The sequence below is a fragment of the Psittacula echo genome, assembly GCF_963264785.1.
Source record: "Psittacula echo genome assembly, chromosome: 1".
Lineage (NCBI taxonomy): Eukaryota > Metazoa > Chordata > Aves > Psittaciformes > Psittacidae > Psittacula > Psittacula echo.
Window position 1 is genome coordinate 94,943,944 of NC_137735.1, and position 14,000 is coordinate 94,957,943.

At 41.7% G+C, this 14,000-nt stretch overlaps 1 protein-coding gene across 1 annotated transcript in view; it reads left to right on the forward strand.

Annotated features, from left to right (window-relative positions):
* Positions 1–14,000, forward strand: part of CREB3L2 (cAMP responsive element binding protein 3 like 2) — a gene marked incomplete at its 3' end in the record, with an annotated part of 74,351 nt that overhangs the window by 52,598 nt on the left and 7,753 nt on the right. Inside the window, exons 3-8 of the mRNA XM_080609652.1 lie at positions 3,997–4,163; positions 5,727–5,814; positions 7,563–7,744; positions 8,367–8,513; positions 10,210–10,268; positions 11,633–11,701. Of these exons, the coding sequence (XP_080465778.1) occupies positions 3,997–4,163; positions 5,727–5,814; positions 7,563–7,744; positions 8,367–8,513; positions 10,210–10,268; positions 11,633–11,701 (712 nt within the window). The remainder of the gene's footprint in view (positions 1–3,996; positions 4,164–5,726; positions 5,815–7,562; positions 7,745–8,366; positions 8,514–10,209; positions 10,269–11,632; positions 11,702–14,000) is intronic.

Below are 14,000 nucleotides of genomic sequence, written 5' to 3' on the forward strand. Positions count from 1 at the left end.
ATTAAACAGCCATGTGGGAACAGAATTTGAATTGCACTGGGTAAAGGAGAGATGAGGCTGTGCATGAGACCGTGAGAATAACAAAGCATGAAATAACTCCCCAGTTAGGGGAGCACCATGCATTCTGCTTGTTGGGTAAGGCACAGGTTCTACAGAGAAACTGTTTGATCATGTTGTTAAAACATTCTTATTTTTAGATACATATAATGTGCAAAAGTATACTGAATTAAACCTTCATAAGTATTTCTTAATACCTGGGTGCTTTGCAACATTAATGGTCAGTTCACATAGTTTGTATGTGAAATTTATCAGTTCTAGTTAAATTATTGCACAGAGAAATGGTAGCTGAGATTTTAGTAAGTACTGTGTAGACTCCTTAAATGCCATATTTTGTGTGCCAAAATGCCTAGCATTCATGGACTCATGCAAGTTTAAGAGAGGAGAATTCTCCTGTAAACAGTCATTGCATGATAGAGCTCTGAAGTTCATGGGAAGCTTCAGCTGGGAATGGGGACTGGCAGCCTGCATCACTTGTTCAACAGTGAACTTTGGAATCAGTGTTTTAAAGCCTGAGAAGAGATTTTTACCAGCCAAAGTGGCCCTCTTTAGGATGTGGATTTTCCTAGCCATCTGGATAGCTAAATCTCTTGGTTAGGCTCTCTTCCCTCTGTATCTGAATGGTTTGCAGGCATGTTTTGCCTCATTTTAACAGGGCAGTGTTGCTCTATTCATATCTGTCTAGAATACTGTCACCAAGATAATTTTCTCTGTTTTTTGTTTTGGACAGTCTCAACAGTTCAGGATCATGTCAAACATAAATATAAACACCTGTAATTTGTCAACATCAGTAATCTACTCTTTCCATACCATGTCTTTCTTGTTTTGGAGAAGACAGCACCCTTTTCCTCCAATGGGTCCCTTGAGCCAGCCTCTGTCCTTTCATTTGAGTATTTCATGAGCACCTTCTTGCTTGGCCTCTTTATTCCATGAAACCTCTCTGATGGTTCCCCATACCCTTCCATCTGAATTACTCTTGTCTTGGAAAGGGTGTGCTGTGCCTCTCAGTATGACCAGTATTCTACAGCCTGCTCATTTTTCCCATTTGCCTAAATTTCTCTGGTTTTGGCAGAGTAGACTAAGGTGCTATGGGCTATTATAAGAGTAAACTAAGAATGATTTACAGATAATGTCAATCACTGTGCTCATGAAGAAAAGGAAGGAGAGTGGGAAATGTCCTGGTAGCTGTCTTAGAGCAGAGAGGAGAAAAAGTAGGAAGGGGCAGAGTGTCAAGGTGGGATTCCAGCAGTGTGTTGCTCTATCCCTACCTTTTGCAGGGTTATTCATTTGGAATGAAAGCTGTCACAATGCATCGTAACAGGCAGTGTCAAAGAAGTGTTAGATGCAGTTCTTCAAAATTATTTTGGTGTTAAATGCATTGTGTTGTTGTCGCTGAAAGCCATCCATAACCTTACAGACTAGTTAGACTGGATTTAAAGCCTAGAATAACTCCAAGCAGTTCATGTGGATCTAAGTGGTGATGGCAAGGATGTCAGGTTAATCAGCAAAGTCAGATTCCAGAGGAATTCTAAATGACCAGCTGAAGGCCTGCATATCTTACAGTTTTACAGCAGCTGAATCCTCGTGATGAGTCTGTGAGTTAGAGGTGACAAACATCACAAAGTGCAGCCTTAGAGGACATGCCCTGTTTCACTGGGCATCCATGGCTAGATTTCTCTTCTACTTGCATGATAATACAAATCTCAGAAACTTCAGGGCTAATTACTTCCTTTGCTCTCATTTATATGTAACCTTCCTTCCCAAAGGGCATCTAAAGTAGATTACAGATGATTGCATTGCTGTGTGTAGCTTGCCTCAGAGGCACAAGAGACAGCAAGCGGGGGCTCTGCACAACATGATGTGGGGGAGATTTTGGCAGAAGTTATCCAAACAAGTGTTTTAAAGTTGCACTCGCCAAGGCATTCTGGATTTCCAGGCAAAGATACCACTTTAAAGCTTTTATCTGAATGATCCTCACACAGCAAGGTACAGGTAATCCACAGATCCACTGAATATTTCATTGCAGTCAGCAGAGAGTGACCTGCGCTCTCTTGTTTGGGAGTAGAGAGGCTCAGAGAGGCTTGAAAGAGAGCAATGTCCTCTCTTCTGAGTTAATATTTAGACAATGTTACCTCTTTTTTTTTTCATAAATGCTTCTATTTTTATATTTCTGCATTTCCCATAAAGCTTTGGGAGTAAGCTCTTCAGAAACTTAAATATGGTCTTTGGCCTTTGCTGTACAGTTACTTCTCTTGGCAGAGCTGGGCTCGCTGTTCTTGAGCTTCTGATTACAGGATACATATTCTTCATTTTAATTCCTTGGTGTGTCTTTACTCAAATTACCTCCTTCCTTGCCAGCAGTGGAGGTTCAGCCTCACCACAGAGTAATTACTAGCACTGGAGATGTACATGTTTCTCCCTTCTTCCAGTCACCCAGCTTCTGCCCAGTGCCTGTGTGCTGTATGTGTGTGTGGTCTTAACAGCTTGGAGGGTGTAAGCCTGCTCTTATTTTTGTTACCTGTTTGCGGCTGAACTCTGCTGACACCTCACCAGCTTTACAGGCTTAAATGTGTAAGGAAGGGTCTTGTGTCAGCCTTGCAGACTGCTGGTGTCACAGCCACAGCACCATGGCTGCCTCCCACAGTGTTGATGCAGCATGAGGTTAATTCAGAGCTCTAAGGTGTACGTGTTTGCTCTCTGCTTTAACGCCATATATGCAGTACGTACTCTGTTTGAAAGCAGAATGAAACTTTGAAAGAAAAAAAATCAACACTCTTATCTCTTACGTATATTTGGCCTCAGATTCCAGCTGCTCGATTTAATGAGCTCCCACAACTACTGACAAGCTGTAGCAGAGGACTGTGGTATGTGCTCTTCGGATGCAGTACAGCTCGTATAGGGTACTCTTCTGCAAGAGAAAATAATTTATATGACTGAAGTCTGGCAGTAGGGATGGGAATAATTTTAAGTCAGAATTACAGTTGCCAAAAATGCATTTGATTTTTTAATCTTTTTTGAGTGGGGTTGTTAATAGCCTTGTAGGAGTGTTTTAGAAGTTGAGATCTTCCAAGTTCCTCTTCTATCATATTTTAGACCTGGGATAGTAAGTCACTTCTCAGCAAGTCAAACAGCGGCTGCTTCATGAATGGCAGCTACCAACTTACCATGCCAACTATCTTCCAGTTCTTGATAGTGCAAGGCAAACCTTTCAGCTTTGTTCAGTGAAGAGTTGCCTGACTTTCTCCTGAGTAGTAAGCTTGCAGTAAGTGAAGCTAAGGGACAATTCTGCCAATGCATGATGCATGTTTCATTGCTGCCAGTCAAAATATGCATCCCATGCTGTGACTTCCAGAGGCTCGGGGGAGGAAATTAGCATGATCACCACAGCATTGGTGCTCCTGTGAGATCATCAAAGCCTTTATCCTGTTTTATACTTTCTAAATGAATCCTTGGGGGAAAATTTTGAAGTTAAAAGTGTGAAAAATCCCTTGGTTTTAAAAGTATAGTATCACCACTCCAGCTATTTGATGATTGCAAGCCGTAGAAGGAGCAGAACTGGCTAAATGCTGTCTCTACAAGGAGGAATAAAACTGAATCAGCAGGCATTAGCATGTGTAGGACATAGCTCCCTGGCTGCTTTACCAAATGGCTTGTTTAGTCTTGTTCTCCTATGTGTAAGCAGCTTTCGGCAATGTACAGTGATTAGTGTCCTGTGTCTTTCCTCACTGCTCCTCTGTGTATCCTGAGGCTAGGATTAGGTTACAGCCCTGAAATGGCATGGTTGTCTGCATTGACTGAGAGCTGAATAGTAAGGACAGAGTTTTGTTGATAGCCTTCTGTGTTTGTTTCCCTTCTCTGGAGGAGGACTGTCATTATTTTCATTTGTAGTCTTTCTGTCTCTGACCTAAACATGTGGTGTCCAATTTCCTTCCCTGGCAGGTGACCTGGAAAATGAGGAATGGTGTCTGGCTACAGAGCTTACTCCAGCAGCAATAAAGACTGAGCAAGTGTTGTGCGAGACATCAGGCCTTGCTCCTTCAGTCAGTCTCACTGTCACAACCACGTCACTGGAGGGAGAACAACCTGAGCTACAGACGGATGCGCTGGTACCTGCAGATTTTCTGTTCTCCTCTCTGCTCAATTAGCTACATATTCTCCTAAGACTGCATACCAGTGTAGCCTCCTTGGTGCTAAAGCTTGTCAATTCAGGATGCACACTGCAGTCTGCTTTAATGGTTTTTAATGTTTGCTGCAAGAACTTGTGCTTCAAAACACTTATCTGCATCTTCCATTCTTAATGGTTGAATGCACAATTTTCTCTTCTGTGCCAGCCCCAAAGCTTGGAGCTCATGTGGCTTTAGAAGTATTTAAAGTTTCTAATGAACCAGTCTCACCTGAACTAACCCATTTTCCCTGTCAGGCCTGTGACAAGCTAAGTGCCTTCCATAATAACTTGCTTAAGTGCTGCAGTGCTTCCCCTAATCAGAAGACAACTCCTTGTTTGAAACAGTTGGAGAGTTTCCCTTGTTTGCCTGCTAAGTCACTTATGCCAGGTCTGAAGTTTTGACAATGCAAGCTGCTGCTTCCACACCGACCTGCCTCATGAGGAGCATTTGTGATGCCTTTCTGACCACAGCTGGAGCAGCCAGTGGACATTCTCAGGGGCTTAGTTTGACTGTGGTTGGGTTAAGGAGAATGAACTGCTGTAGCTCATAGCTCACCAGGGTCCCCTGTGAGTGGAGGAAGAAGCATGACTGTTCTCACTCCCCAGGGTGCTCTGTCAGTCCAGGCCAAGTAGAGTTAGTATATGCTGAAAATAAATGTTTCCACTTGGGTGTGGATCAGAAATACGTGCAACAACTAATTTTATAAGAAACTGAAAAAATTCAACACGAGTTTCCCATAATTCTCTTCTAGTCTGAATGTGCTATCCCTAGTACATACTCCTGCTGTAGTCTGCGATGCCATGATTTGCAGAGTACACTAGGACTAGCTGGTGGCTCATTACCATTGCGTGGATTAGTTACACCGTTATAGAGAGAGTTCGGCTGCATTGAGCTTGCTGATGTGCCAGACTGACTTCTTCAAGCCTGGATCTGTAGCACACAGGCAGACTCTGGGCAGCAGCTTGGCAGCCTAGTGCCCCAGCCCTATCAACAGGGCAAGCATATGTTTCCTCCAAACTTCAGTCGTCCATGACTGTCTCTTTTCCTGCTCCTCTACATTGTGAAATGAATTTAGGTCTGATAATCTGGTGCTTCAGTAACTGGCACCTTGTTCTTGCTCCCAGATGACAACACTGCCAGGAGTGTTTCTGTCTCTGCTCGAACAGACTGTGCGGTCCGGCAAATCCTAGCAGCAGCTCTGTTGCTAAGAGAAGTAATTTGAGTGGGTTGCATGCTAGCTTTCAGTCTGAAATGTCATCTCTGAGGTGTAATCTTTTATTTAGCTAAATATAGTAGTAAGAAAAGCCATAGTGGGAGTAGTCAGGGCAGTATTCTCTGTAGCCTGGTTTAGCAAACTGTGTGAAGCAGTTAAAGCTTTGCCTGTAGCAGAGCGGGAGCAGAAAGAACCTCTCCATTTTATGGAGAAGTCATCCTCAAATCTCTTTATTAAGATTTTTAAGATGTGTGCTTTGGGTTTTCATGCTGTTAATTTCTCTTTTCTAGATGAAACCACTGAGCCAGAAAGTTCTTCCAGAGATTAAATTGGAGCCCCATGAAGTGGATCAGTTCTTGAATCTCTCTTCTAAGGAAGGTCTGTTAGTTACTAACCTGAAATGCAGTGGGAGATGACCAGAATGCATAATAAATGTACTTTAGCCTGATTAAATATTTGGCTTCCTCATTTGCCATGTTAATCTTAGGCTGAAGCTGTTGCCTTCTAGGGATTCAACTCAGGCTGCTGAAGAACCAGACTCTTTCTGACCCATTTATGTGGTTTTTCTTGTGGAGGGAGCTTGAATCTTTAAATTATTTAAGCTTAATTAGGCTTTATCCTTACTTATTTAAGCTAGAAATCAATTTGAGGGGACTTAACTAGGGCTTAGAAAACATGAAGAGTGTAAGTGGAAATGCTGCTGCTTTAACCTCTGATACAAAATCAAGGATGTGAGTTTATGTGAAATTTAAAGCTAGGTGTTTGTAGCATATTAGTTTTAGTAGAGTTTTTAAGAATTACTAGGATCCCTTTGCACTAATTTGTGAATGAGAAATGAGGAACAATGATCCCTGCCCTGAAAGTTGAACACAGTTTTGTGGCACATAATCTGTTAACACAAGAAAAGTTTGAAGGAGCCAAATATTTGGGCTGAAATTTGAGCTGATAACTGCTTCTCATACTTGATATTCTGTTAATGAACTCATTTGTGTAGGTAAGTATGACTGCTCTAGGGAGAGAAATAAGTGATGTAGCAGGTGGAAAAAGGCAGGCTGTATCTCAGCCCAGGGAGTAGATTCAATTGCTCAATTTGTGGGATTAAGAGCCTTGCTGTTTTTCAAGTGTGTATCTTCTGATAAGTACTACAGTTCAGATGCTGGAGAGAAAGAGCTCATGTGTAATAGCTTTTCTTTTTTGTTACTATTTTTTTTTCTTCTTCCCGCACTGCCCATTTGATCTTTTCAACTCCAATTTGCAAAGTGTAACAGAAGTGGAAGGTGGCAAATTCATCCCTGTATCTTCCTACTCCCAAATCTCATTGCTGTAAATCTATCTCAGAGAAGAAAATTGCTTAGTTATAGCTGGTTTGAACATCTGTGAAATTATCCATGTAATATGAGTGGGTGAGACATTGCCCCATTTCTCTTGGTCCAGACCCATTTGGAGATAACCAGCACTTTGCTTGCTAATTCTAGCACAGGTTCTTTTGGCTGCAAGTGCAATAGAAGTTAGCTTATGTCCCTGGATAGCACAGTGTGAGAGGTTCCTGTGCTGGTTGCCTATGCTGCTCCTGCTCCGTTAGTACACTTGCTGTCAGAAGGTTGTCACTTCCTTCTAGTTGTGCCAAACCATGTCCTTAGGAGGCAGATTATTTCTCTCCTCCCTGTTCATAGAACACCTTGGAAGAGATCCCTGCTCTCGAAAAATGCTGACAATTAGTTTAATTCACAGCAAAGTTAGGATAGACTACTGGTTTTGGAGAGAAAGTGTGCTGGCTCAGAGCCCCTCTGTTAATGCAGCTTCCCAGGGACAGGGGACCTGTACTGCAGGGATGTGTTTAAACCTCCAAAGCGTTTGGAGAAGAAGCTGTAGTGTAGGTAGAAATGTCTGGAGCATATGTGCAGAGCCCTGTTTTGTCTGGGAGCCTAAAGATAGCTGCTGCATTTCATTCCTTCTTGGGAGACCTACGTGCTCTGAAAATCTTCCAAGATGCCACTCTTGCTAGTGCTTTTGCCACTTTTTAGCAGACAGTCCTAGACTTGGAAACTGGATGGTGGCTGCGGCTCTAGTGGAAATTTAAATTAGCACCTCAAAACCTTGTGTTACATGTCTCTCTTGCCATTTAGCAGTGGATCCCTTGCATTTGCCTCCAACCCCTCCCAGCAGCCATGGCAGTGACTCTGAAGGAGGGCAGAGCCCAGCTAGATCGCTCCCTCCTTCAAGCCCAATCCAGCTACAAGCCACGGCTAAAGTGACATCGCGCACAGCTTCAGCGCTCTCCAATTCCCCTCTCCTGACTGCACCACATGTAAGTTGGGCTGGCTTTTTCCAGTATCTCTCTCTCTCTTTTTTTAAGTACTGGTTTTGCCATGGATTTGCTAACTTTCTGTTGCTCTCTAGATGAGTACATCTCTGGTCAAAACTGCATAGCCAGTAATTCTTGCTTACTGGTCTGTTTTGTTCCCACAGAGAACAGCGTGTGCTTCTTTCTAAGTTGAGACAGGGTTCAAGAGTGTTTTTAGGTTTGTCCCACCATGGATTGTGTTTTGCATTAGGGCCCAGCCCTTCTAGGTTAACCTGTCCCTGGTAGATCTGAATCTGTCCTCCTGTCCTGTTGAAAGCAAGTGGTGATTTTCAGGGAGGGATTATTTCGTTTGTCTTTCCCTGTTTGTGCCAAGAGAAGTTTTGCTTTAGGCCTTAGTGTGTGCAGAGCTGGGCTGAGAGCAATCCTGTTCCAAAGGTTCGGTCTCTAAATGGAAGCTACCTAAAAGGTCTTCCAGTTCCACACATTCCCAATTGCAAGAGGCTGCTGGTTTAGTAGGCAGAGTTTTCTGAATTGGGAAGAGCTGCTGGCTCTCTTCCCTTACACCCTTTTCTCTAGGGCTGTGTGCACTTACTGGTACATCATTTCATTTCTATACCACTTGCAGAAATTACAAGGGACTGGTCCACTCATCCTGACAGAGGAGGAGAAGAGGACACTGATAGCAGAAGGGTACCCAATCCCTACCAAGCTGCCCCTGACAAAAGCAGAGGAGAAGGTGCTGAAGAAAATCCGCAGGAAAATAAAGAACAAAGTAAGTGTTAGTTAGCTTTGCTGGGTCATTCCAACTTACTCTTCGTTTAAAAAAAATGCTGCAACAGTTCTGCAGCACTGATCTGTGGGACTGCTGAATGCTGTAAGATGCCTTTTAATAAAGTTTTTTTGTTTGGTCCTAAACGCATGCATCAAATTGTCTGTCACTGACTCTGTGCCTCTGTCTAGGTATTTACCTGAGCACATGAACAATAGAGTATTTAGCAAGCAGGGTATCAAGTTGCTGTTGCTTGGCTCCATTTTAAAAATAGGACAATCCTACCCTAATGGTAGGCAAAGACCTCTGTATTTTTTCCGTGGTGATGAAGGTGTTCTTTTCCACTGTTTCATGTTTTAAAATCTGACTGCGTATTTCAGTGCCCTAGTCTTTTATCACTGAATTTCATGACCTTTAAATAAATGGTTGATACTAAGGCTGTGAAATGCCCTATACAACTCTGTTCTTTCTTCCAGCTTGAGGAAGAGCCTATTGATAGGGAGGAAAGCATTTTATTTCAAACCTTGCCAGCTTACTTGTTGAAATCAGCACATATTTTAAAGTTAATACATTCTGTTATTGGTTTTGCAGATAAAGGTGTAAATTTACCCACACTGAATTAGAATTTGGTCTTGTAATACATTTTTGAAAATGTTTGGAAGTTACCTTGTGTATTTTATATACCACTTTCATATAATCAGAGCCATTTATATTGGAGGATATCTCTGCAGGTCCTTTGGTCCAACTCTTTGCTTTGGAAGCAGGTTTAGCTTAGAGCAAGTTGATCAGGGACTCGTTCATTCTCATTTTACTCTCTCAGAGGCTGATGAGTCCCTAGCCAGCATCTCTGGGCAACCTGTTCCCATATTAGGCCAGTCTTGTGGTAAAACCAAATAATATCTAATTGGAATTTCTCTTGTTGCAACTTGCATTGGATGCTTCTTGCCATGTTGCTGTATGTCTCTAAGAAGAGTCTGAATCATTTTTACTGCGCAAGACAGTTGAAGACAGCAATATGATTCCTTTCTTAGCCTTCTATTCTTAAATCTGAACAAACCCAGCTTTCTCTGCCTTTCCTGATATGTCATGTGCTCCAGCATGCTTATTATAGCAGTGGTCCCCCTGTGAGCTTGTTTCTGTACATCCAAAGTATTTATTTCAGAGCCACAAAACTCTATGCTGTACTCAACTGTGGTCTTGCCGGTGCTGAACAGATGGGAAGAACCGCTTCTCTCAACCTGCTAGTTAATGTAGACCTGGATATGGTTGACTGCCTTCGCTACAGAGGCGCATTGCTAACTTACATTTGACTTGTTCTTCAGGACTCCCAAGTATTTTTTCTACAAAGCTGCTTTCTAATGCATGCATGGGCTTTTACTCTCTCAGATGCAGGGCATTGTCCTGGGATCATCTTTTAGTGTTTTTAGTGTTTGTCCTAGGATATTCTCTCCAGATGAATCTGATTTACTTTTTCAGTTTGGTTCTGTGAGAGCAAGGAATGATCTTTTTCCTACTACTGAGAGAAGCTTCAGGATGTGGGAACAGACCAAATCAATGCCTTGGTTGCCAGGAATAGAGATGAGAACAGCACAGAGGCGTGAATCTAATAACGTCAGGGCTTTTTACCAATTTATTAATTCATCTCTGATGCTTTTTTTTCCTACACAAATATTTGGTGTTTTTCTTCCTTTTTCCTTAGATTTCTGCCCAAGAAAGTAGAAGAAAAAAGAAAGAATACATGGACAGTCTGGAAAAAAAGTAAGCCAGCCTCCTTCCTGTTTCAAGCAGGCCAATAGCAGTAGTTGCTGAACTGGGAAGGGATCCAGCTGTTGATGCTGGGACTGGTTCTTGCTCAGAGTGCCAGCTGCCATCTCGTGGTTATGACTGAGAAAAGGCCCTTCTGTTTTCTGCTTGAACGTGTGCTGGGGTGCTGCATTCATAACTGTGTCTACCTGCAACACATTGCTAGCATGCCAGCAAAGATATAAACATTAAATAAGTCAAGACCCATCTGCTATCAGCTTCGCCTCATGCAACCCTGTTGGCCTGATGGGTGGGCAGTGTCCAGAGAAAAGTGGATTCTGAATGAATATATTCTGTCTTCTAGTGCAGACGAAGACAAGAATAGGAAATGGGTGAGTCAAGTCTGCCTGGGAAAATAAGCAGGATTCAGGAAAACAGCATGTGACCCATCAACTTCCCTTAGTGAAAAAAAGCCAAACCCCCACTTAGTGATTTATATCCCAAATTTTTTTTCCAAGAGACAAGCACTCCAGTATTTCTCTTCACAGATGGATCAGTTAAACCCCTTGCACCATCTTTGGTGATACCCTTGATGTAATTTCCTTTTTTTTCTTCTTATCTCTTTATAGCTGAATCTTGCTTCCTCAGAGTTACTCTTGTGAAATTCCACCCTATGCATACGGATCTCAAAGCTTTTTTCCCTTTACATTTTTCCTTTTTGAAGCTATTTCAGATGGTCATGTTTGTCTTTTTAGGAGTCCCATATTTTAACTTGGACCTCTTATTTGGCTTATTATATGATAATCTCCTTTAGTTTACGGGGTTTCCAGGGGCAGTGTGGAAATGATCACTCTATTGGGAATTAGTCTCCTGGCTTGTTTAGCCTCCATACACTTGAAGTTTGAGGATCTGATTTCAGAAGCACAGTATTCGTCAAATTGCTTGGTGCCTTGTCTTAGCAATGAAATGCAAAGGAACACCTTTGCACAAGATATTAGCTAACAACATCAGTATAGCATGTTCTGTGACTTTTAAAGTATCTATCCATGGCCCAATGAACAGAGAAAGCCAGCGCAGGGTGTTTGCTGTTGCTATTTCAAAGGGCAAAAAGTAGTTATAATTCATCCTAAATGAACTGTACCTACTGGGGTGTAGTTGAGCAGTGTAAGCAGGTGCTCCACAGCTAATAATATCTTTTGCAATGTCTTTTACACTATGAAGTATGATTAAAGATTATGATTAACTTTGGTGGTCTCACTTTTCATTAAATACAGGCAAGATTATAGAGTTCTCTGTGAAAGCAAGTTTGGTTTGCTTTACAATCTTTTTAATAAATGACTGGTTTTATGTTCCTCTTTCTTTCTTGGTGCTGCCTCCAGAGTTGAGACCTGTTCCAATGAAAATAGTGAGCTGCGTAAGAAGGTTGAAGTGCTGGAGAATACTAACAGGTAAGGTATGAAAGGTGTAAACCAAAACTTGAGCATAATATTACAGTGAAAAGTGAAAATGTGGTATTTAAGAGATCAATTGAAATGTGAATAGCGGTATCTGATGTGGTTAATGTCAAAGAAGGATGAGGAAGACCAATTATTGTGATGGAGGCTTTGATGTCATGTCTTAAACTGTTTCTCTAGCCCGTACTGCACTTGAGAAACGTTTCAGATTTCTTCCACTGCCCAGGGAAACATTATTAGTGATACACAACAAACAGAAAACAACAGCCCTACTCTCCAAATAGTCTTTATTTAGTACTTTACAGGAGAGCTTGACCTGGAACATAGCACCTTCCAGAAATTACAGTGCTGAAGCTCAAGAGTCATCATTAATTCTTTCTGGACTACTAAATGTTACTGCAATTATTGCGCACCCTTCTCACCAACTCACATGCCAGAACTTCTTTCAGTTGGAGGAGGAGAATGAACTCCTTTCTTCATTTCTGAAGAAATGGGTAACTCAGTGGTGGCTTTCTCAAAGGACACATGGCAGAAAATTCTGAATAGCTGAGCTTTTAATCGGATGTTTGCCAAGACTGAAGCCTCAGTCATGACTTATGCTTGTTGTGTTCTCTAATGATGGCAAATTCCAATTAGTAGGTACTAGATAAAGCCCACTGTTAGTACCTTCTAGTTACAGGCATTTGTAACGATGGTTGAATATTACCATTGAACATGATGGTGGCACTGAAGTGTGGGAGGAGGTCTGGTTTTGAAGATAAGATCCATGATCATAGAAAACGGCCCTAGAGCTTGTCTTGCAGCCAATGTATTGCTAATTGAGTGGCATGTGTTGTTTCTAATCTCTGAATCCAATCTCTAGTTTCATGGAGCCAGACCCTCTAGCTCTGAAATCTGCTGGGAGAGTGTCTCCCACACACTGCTCATGCATAAAGACATCTGCTGCTTGTTTGAAGAGAGCCAAGCCATTTCTGTGCTGCTTGTATCTTCCTCCAGGGTTTTACATAAAAGAACCAGGAATTGTTCTGTAGGTGTGGAGTAGGGTTTTCTCTCCCAGTATCTGTCCCAGGAGGTGCTGAAGCCTAGAGTTGTTCTTTCCAGTTCAGCTGAATTTGGCCAGCTGTTTTAATCTCTGAGTTGTTGTGGATGTGGTTGTGAGAACAGCTTTCTTGGTATTGTCCATCCTTTTAGACAGGACCTTTAGCATCTTCTCCATTATTTCATGATCTTTATTCTCTCACATGAAATACTCTACAAATATTTAGCCAAGTGATACTATCTCCAAATTGTTCATCCTTTGGGCATGTGGAGTGGTTTGCATTGTTTTCTTGCTTCTGCATTAGCATTGATACTGATTTGTAATCTCCTGCAGAGAAGCAGATCTTCCTGACCCTCTGCACAGAAATTCTTCTAATTAATGGTGATGTTATTTTGGCTCCTTAGATAGAAACTGTCTCTAAAATCTGTTAAGGCTTCAAATTGAAGTACTGAGAAATTTGTGGAAGTGCCTGCTTTCACCAAGCCTGCATTATGTAACATACCACATTATGGGTTTTTTTTTCTCAGGTTAACCCCAGAGCCACTTCTCTTATTCAGTGTATAATTGTGCAACTGCATTATTCAGAGAATGGTTCCAGGCCCTTGTTTAACATACGTTGTCCACTTCCTACAGTGAATTCAAAACGTCTGGTTTCCTTATTGGCATTTGCACAGAAGCTTGATGGGGCATCCAGAAACTGTTCAAATATTTCAGAACTTGTCTTCACAGCATCCTATAACTGGTACTTTCATCTCCTATGTACAATCAGGAATCAAAGTTCAAAGCAGTGATGGTCAAAATTATGCAGTATTGATTTATTCTTGCATGCCCAAATTTATATATTTATTTCTCAAAGTACCTAGCATGCAGTCATACATACATGTATGTTATATGATATGCTCAAAGCACAGCCCCAGTTGACTTTAGCTGCAACTTTGAGTGTTCAGTGCAGCAAAAAATTAAGACATCATTGAAGGTATTATCTAAAAGTAGATATACAAACATTAGAGCTGTTATTTTGTCGCGAAAAATTGTAAGAGTGGAAGAAAGGCAACAGGAAGATAAGAGTTCATGCATTCAAGCGTAGATGAAGACAAAGTTGGGGTTTTTTACCTTGTTAGAAAATTGGGTTATAGCTGCTTACCTTAAAAGTTCATGCACGTGTATGTGCTATAAGTCAGTTTCATGTTCTTCTAGTCTGGCTGGAGCTGAGATGAACTGAGATGCAATTTCCAAAACATAAAATGATTGAAG